Raw genomic sequence first — 7418 nt, 5'->3', positions numbered from 1 at the left:
CTCACTGAGCTGCACGGTAAGGCGGTGTGGGGGGCATGACTCGGCAGCTGTTTAGCTACCAGCTTTGCTTGCCTGCTCTGTTCTCTGCTTCGAATCGTGTTTCCAAAAACAGACTAGGTAAGGATGGGAAGGATATGAGACTTTCTTTTGTGTGATTTTCCTATTTAGCGGGTGGCTTTGATGAAGGTTGTGCCTCTAAAAGTAACTAATTAGTAACTAACTGGTGAAAGGACACACTGCAACTACACTACGTATTTTCAGAGTGCTGAAACTGTTAAATGACTATGTGAGACTAACTTAGGAAAAGCAGCATTGCAGCTGAGCGAAGAGCTTATACCTATATCCCAGCTATATATCATTTGAAACCTGCTTGTTTGAGGGATTGTTAGTTATAATACCAAACTGAGTTCATCTGTTTGGCACAAATGATTGCTTTGCTGCATTGGAGGAGCTGGAGCCTGCTGGAGGGCATCTGCAGTCTAGTACAGTTCTAGGATGTTTTATTCACAAGTTTAAATTAAACCTTTAGCACTAGCAAAGGAGTCCTATAGAGCATAAGGTATGCGAGCTCCAGACCCATCCTGTGTTTTCACCAAAACCTATTCACCTGTTAGTTCATTAAAATAATTAATAAGCAAGTTCAATCATTTCTTGTATTCAAATATGAAGCCATCATTTTAATTGCTTCAGGCAGAAGTTATGTTTGGTACAAGACCAGGCGTTTAAAGCAGGTTGGTGGACCTGTGAGGGAAGAGCATTCAAACCATTTCTCAAGTTCAGATTTGAAATACCAGGCATATCAGTTTATTGGACTCATTAGTCTTCTACGGTAAAATGGAAAGCTGAAAAATGCTTGTACGATTTTGCTTTTCCAGGACTGCTATGCCTGCTATGCTATGCAAAGAGATGTAAGCTTACATCACCTCAGACATTTTCCTTCATAATAACAAGCCATGTTATCCTCCAGGTGCATACATTCAGGCATCTTTTTCAGACCATACTTCCCCAACCCTCTTTCTTTTCTCCACATCTTACTCTGTCAAACTCCTGCTCCTCCTTTCCAGTATCTCTGCAGGAAGATTGTGACTTTTGCTTGATGTTCCTCGCATCGTCAGAGCTGAGAAAATAAACACAGTGAATGTTAGTATTAGGAATTTCATGATGTGGGATTAGATGTTTAGATACTTGACACCAAATTCATCCAACAGGAACGATAGCAGAGCAACAACAGCTTGGATGAGCCTGACCTTGGATGTTAAACATTAGCTAACAGTTGGGTTGGTATTTCTGGTATGTTCCACATACCATTAAGTCTGTGGAACATGGATTAAGTATTTGATTTTAACACGAAAATTTCTGTATCTTCCACTTAACAAAATGACTTGTTTTCCTACCTTGCTAAATTCCAGGAGTATCCACAGAGCTAAATCACATTGAATGAGAATTAAATCTCATTACAATCAATTTGCTTTCTTTACCCTATAAAAGTCTTATAGAAGAATAACCAAACCAAAAATCTATCTAGCCAAGTATCCTGTCTCCTGCTGCAGCCATAAGAAGCTGCCTATGGATAGGACAAGAACAGGGCAGGAGTATGTGATAATTCCTCCTATAACTTTCTCAGCCTCCAACTATTTTCAGTGCAGGGCCTTCTGTGGTCAGCTGTGATGTCTGTGTACTGGATTCCCTTTCTGACTGCTGCTGAGCACTCAGCTTATGTTTTCATGAAACTCTCTATCATAAACTAAAGATCTCACCCCTGAAAAGGACCAGTGGATAATGCACCCAACCTGGGGTCCACCATTACATATGTGTGGATTTTTCCGCCCATGCGTAGGTATGTTGCCCTGGCCACTTACAAACCATCACAGTTTGAACAGATGATTCACAGACAGGATACCAAACTTCAAAATAAAAAAGGGGATAAAAGTACCAGGTTCTCTTTAAGTGACAAGTGTGGAAAGTACTGTGTGTACTGTCAAGATGTATTTTTATACAAATACATATCTGTGTACGTATAGGTATGTGTTGGTTAAATGTTAGATAAAGAAGGCTCTCAAATTTTCAGCAGGCACTGGTCTTAGAGCGCTTAGGTCTAAATCACCAAGATGGTGAACAACTACGTATCCTAGGCTCAAACTCATTAGTATATTGTGCTAATGAAACATAGTGTGCTTCTAAAGAGCTGGTTTGGGTTTTTTTTTTTGTTTTATACCTATAGCTTAAGTATCCGTTAAATGACCAAGCAGGTTATATTTCCACTGTCAAATGGTGGTAGGTTAAACAATAACCTAAAACAGTTAACACTTATTATTATAAAGAGTATTATTTTCCAGATTATTCATTGTGTTTCTACAAACCTATAGTAGAATTGACACATTTTTGAAGTGCTGGACACATATTCTGGGGGATGGAACAATCTTTTCACATCCTAAGGGCTAAATTCTTCCCTTCCCAGCATATTTTACTGTTGCCTTCACTGATACATGCTGCCTTTGGGCAAAACTCGGCTCTAACATATCTTGGTGCATTACAACAATTACAATCTTATCAGACAAAAATTCCAACATCTTTTAACTGATGTTGAGAAGTTACACTGTTCACCTTTGCTTGTTTCATCATTTACTAATCGGCCAGGAGAACCCTAAAGACTTCTGGCAAGATCTAACTCTGCTCTGAAAGCCAGAGGGTGGCAGATGAGAGTCCAAGAGCTCCTGCCAAATCTGCTCCCCATCTCTTGACATAGGTGGAGTGTGCAGGGGTTGGAAATTTGCTCTGTTGTCAGCAGCCCGCACTGCTAGAAGAGGCACTACTCTGCTGAGCAGGGACACAGTGAGAGATGGTCCTGGTGCTCCCGGGTGTACAGGCTAAGGTAGGCTCAGGTGTACCTTCATATGCATGAAAAGTGGGTTGTAGAGGCAACAGATTGTTAGCACACCCCACCGCAATCACTTCTTACCCCTGTCTGTCAGGAAGCAAATCAAGAGAAAACAGAAAAAAAAAAAAAAAGCAGGAGTCCTGTCCTTCATAATTGGCAGGCTGTGGAGCTGCCTGGATAGAGAGGAGCCTGTCCAAGCTGTCCCATAAACAGATTAAACAATTTAGAGCAAGTGGGGAGTAAGAGAAGAATCCCAAAACTGAGGAATAATTCATTTTTCTGTATCAGTGTAGCTCTGCTTTTCCTCTAATGCAGGGCAGTCTGCACACCTGCAGTATGGGTCTAAATAGATGAGACAGAAAATGAGTGAGAAGAGTGAAGTTGTATTAATCATTGGTATATGCCTTTGGTATAATAAAGTAATTGTTTTTCCTTACCAGGTAAGGACAAGCGATACAATTCACATGTAAAAGAAGAAGACGCTTGGCAGCTTGGCACCTGTCCTAATGAAGCCAATACCCTTATATTCTTTCTCTTTTTGGCTGGTTCTCTTTTTGGCTGCCTTCCTCGGCTTATGCTTTCCTAACAGGTTTGTGAGAAGTCAGAAGAACCATACGCTAATTTTCACCAGGGAAAGCACAATTCGCAACTGCAGCTGCTTGGCAGATATCCGGGACTGTGACTACAGCCTGGCAAACCTCATGTGCAACTGCAGAACGGTGTTGCCTTCCACCATGGAGAAAACACGCTACAACAGCGACCTGACCATTTGGTTCACAGACACCTCTGGGCTGGAGATGCTCCTTAACTTTACAAGCGTGTGTGATCTGAAGCTCTCCTTCTGCGGCACCACTCCTCTCCCAACCGAATACTTGACCATCTGGGGCCTGCGAAAGCTCCGAGTGAAAAACAAGATCAAGGGACAATTTCCAGAGCAGAGCGTAACCATTTATGGTAGCAGCAACAGTGAGAAAGGGGACCCGTTTGCAGCGCACAACAAAGACAGGCAAATGTTTGTACATATTTCTTTTCTGGATACCTCTCTTTTCAACGGATATTCTTTGCTGAAGTCCTACAGTGTGGAAAATGTCTCTAGTATCACAGAGTACTTTCCGAGCCTGCTGTACTCCGATGCTTTCTCGACGTCGGATAACAAGAGCTATGTTGTGACATTCATTTACTGAGCTGGTTAAAATACTCAGTAGCCAGAGACATGGCACCTGCTAAGAGACAGAGATGGGACTTCTGTAAATCCATTTGGTTTGGCCAGGAAAAGCCATTATGGGTTTGGGCGACTTTGTGATGGCAGCCTACAAGGAGGCATTTAAATTGACACAGACTTATCAGACCAATTCAATAAGCACTGTCTTAATGAACTAGGACAATGTGGAATGACTGTGTTAGAAAATATCAGTATATATGCTGTTTATATGTTGTGTACCGAGAATCAAATCTGCTGCCAGCTTGGTTTTGAGGGTGTGTTCTTATTCCAACAGAAAAAGACAAAAGCAAGTCCCTCCAGTTGTAAAACAACGTGAGCTTCCTGTAGGACCACACTGTTCAGCTTGCTGTCCTCCAGGCCCTTCTCTGCAGCGCTGCTGCCAGCCAGGGTGAATGCACAGGATTAATCCTTCCCGGGCTGCGGCCAGGGATAGCCTTTATTAGGCAGCATTTTCGTATACAGTCCTCCAAAGCCCATGTTAGAAATATTTGCCTTGGGAAAAAAAAAATGACATTATGTGATGCAGTTAGGACCTGATATTCAGGCTGTGTAAGATGGTAGAGGAAATGGCAGGGTTACGCATGACGCATCCAACTGCAGGACGTCGCTGAGGACGGGCGCGTGGGAGCAGAGCGAGGCCCCGCGCTCCCCGCGACGCGGCGGAGCCGTCCCTGGCGGGTGTCGAGCCCACGAGGCAGTTTCATCATGTACGTACGCACGTACGTGTACCCCGCACACGTAACGGGGTGTCTTTACCCCGCAGGCACCACGGGAAGGGAGCGGGCAAGAAGCCTTCTGATTGTGGGACACCTGATCGTGAAAGTGTTTTGTTTTGTTATTTCCAAGGGGAAAAGCTTGTCGCTTGCACTTTGGGTATGCTGGATCTTGCCATTTCCCCCAGTGGCAGACATATAGCAAGGAATTTGCAGCCACATTGTAGGAGAAAATTGCCGTCCTCTGAAAAACACAGGACAGGACAATTCATATGGCCCAAAGTCTGCTCCTTGCCCATCTCTGCAGGCTTCATGCACTTCTGCGAGATGTGGTTAACCCTGGGATGCAGGCATGTAAAATAATAAAGGATTTACAAGAGCAAATTTTAGGTCTTTATTGCCAGTGAAGGATTTCAAAAAATATTTTTCTCTTGATGTGGGATAAAAAACACATTCAGAGGCGAACAGCTATTAAGATTCTGGGGAACTGATTAACTTGTTTCAACAACTTCCAACAAAGTTTTTCTGGAACTGTAATCAACTGAGGGAGTCTTCTGCTAGGAGAGACAATTTTTCAATTTCCAATACTCTGAGCTTTCCCGCTGAAATCAACAATGCTACTATTGGAGCAATGGGCTCTATTTGCAATAGCAAATTAACAGTTTGGGGAACATTTTGAAGGCTGGAGACTGAACTCAGTTTAACTCAGCTGGAGAGCTATTAAACCAGGTTTTGAAAAGCCTTAATTTCATCTGTCAGCACCCCAGTGACAAACTCTAAACCTTCTCCCAAGGTATTAATGGATAAATCAATAATATTCCTGGTGACCTTGATAATTCTCATTACTATTTCACGAGCTAGAAAATGCACATCCAGAAGTTGCAGCTTAGCTGTCGGATATGGCAGGGGAGGAGTGTTTGGGAGGGATATCCAAGCAAGTGACATCCTTGGAATGTTCCTCCAAGAGGGGACAAAAAATTCATATTGGCTGTCTGGGAATTCCAGCTCTCCAAGCAAGGGTACTGACATGGCCCTCTCTCCTCAAACTCGCTAGTGAGAACTCCTACACAGGATACTTACACCACACAAGTGTATTCATGTATAGATGCTATCAACCCTCTCCTAAAGAAGTTTAGTAAAATTAAACCTAAATGATTTTCAGTGAATTCACTAAGTTTGAGGCTCTGCTGCCCTCTAGTAGAAGAAGTACTGAATAACACCGTTATTGCTTGAATTTCACACACACACGTGCAGCAATAACCCGGAACCGGATTTCATCCTTGGGAAGAAAAGACGAGGTTAAAAAATGCATGGGATTTTTAATGCTGTAAAAAAAAATCAACAACTTTTTACACTGCAATGTTTTGAATAGATGTAAAAAACATCTTATTCCTGCAGCAATTTTCTGGCAACCAGGGAAAGGAGCAGTGGCATCTGCAGCATCAGTATTGCAAGTGCCTTTTTAACACTGCAGTATTGCTAGTGCCTTGCAATTCATCTCTCTTCTCCAGCGGATGCCGCAAACCAGCTTCTCCCAGTTTCCAGCTTTACATGGCTTTGTTATGAAAACTTTCAGCATTTCTTCAGGACAATGAGTGTAAAGCCTGTGTCACATGCAGTAAGGTTTATTAGCTCTGCTAGTGCTGCTTTTGTCTGCAGGCAAACTATATGCAGTAACAGTAGTGCAGAAATAATTACGTGATTTTATTGATGTTTTAAAGCCCAGTGTAATCAATGATCCAAAATGCAGTATTGGCAGAAGTATGAACAACTTAAAGTGCTTGATAACATATTTACAGCAATTAATACTTACATACAGAAGTGTATATATGTATAAAATATTGTTATTTGTACATAACCTTAATTTTGTTTACCCCAGCCTTTAGACTTGAGGCATGATTTTTGAATAAGACAACAAATGGGATTTGAGATTTTTTTGTGTGTGTTTTTCATATCAGGGAAAAAAAAAGAAAAAAAAGAGGACATAGGAGCTGTATGTTTCTACTTTTTCTTCTTGATAGTAACGCTGGTTTAACTTTTGGGAAATCAGTGCAGAATGAAAACACCACAAAGGTAACAGAGCAGCTCAGAGCAGCTTCCACAGCTTCGCATGGAGCTGGCCAAGCCTCCCGCACCTTCTCCACCAAATCCCACGGTGACGGGCAGAACTGCAAGGGAGTCTACCTTCCTTAGCAGTGCGGGGAGGCTGAAAAGAAAGAAGCCCTTTTGATTTACAACACTCATACTTAGTGGACGGCCACCGTATTTTTTCTCTTTTTTAGCGAGCGCGGGAGCTAGTGAGCCCACTCAGACTCGACTTCCTCCTCCGCTGCCCCCGATGAAGACGCAGCCGCTCCCCGCACGCCCCGGATGCGGAGGGGGCCGCGGTTCCGCCGCGGGCAGCGGGACGCGCCGCCATGACGCGCGTTTAAATCGGCCGCGCTCCCCGCACGGGCACGGCGCGCGCTCCGCCCACGTGCCGCAAGATGGCGGCGCGGCGCGGGGCGGGGCTCGGCGGGCCGCCCTGGCCGCGCCTCCCCGCGCGCTCCATGGCGGCCGCGGCGGGCGGCGGGCGGCAGGGGGCGCTGTGGCGGCCGCGCGCCCG

At 44.0% G+C, this 7418-nt stretch overlaps 1 protein-coding gene across 1 annotated transcript; it reads left to right on the top strand.

Annotated features, from left to right (window-relative positions):
- Window positions 1-3324: 3324 nt before the first annotated feature.
- Window positions 3325-4170, top strand: EPCIP (exosomal polycystin 1 interacting protein). Its single transcript, XM_010212169.2, has one exon. It carries the CDS (start codon window positions 3385-3387, stop codon window positions 4060-4062), a length of 678 nt encoding a protein of 225 aa, XP_010210471.1. The 5' UTR covers window positions 3325-3384; the 3' UTR covers window positions 4063-4170.
- Window positions 4171-7418: the final 3248 nt, after the last annotated feature.

The sequence above is a fragment of the Tinamus guttatus genome, unplaced genomic scaffold (genome assembly GCF_059628265.1).
Source record: "Tinamus guttatus ecotype Peru unplaced genomic scaffold, ASM5962826v1 Tinamus_guttatus_pri_ptg000318l, whole genome shotgun sequence".
NCBI classification, from domain to species: Eukaryota; Metazoa; Chordata; class Aves; order Tinamiformes; family Tinamidae; genus Tinamus; species Tinamus guttatus.
This window is presented reverse-complemented; position numbering and strand designations above follow the sequence as displayed.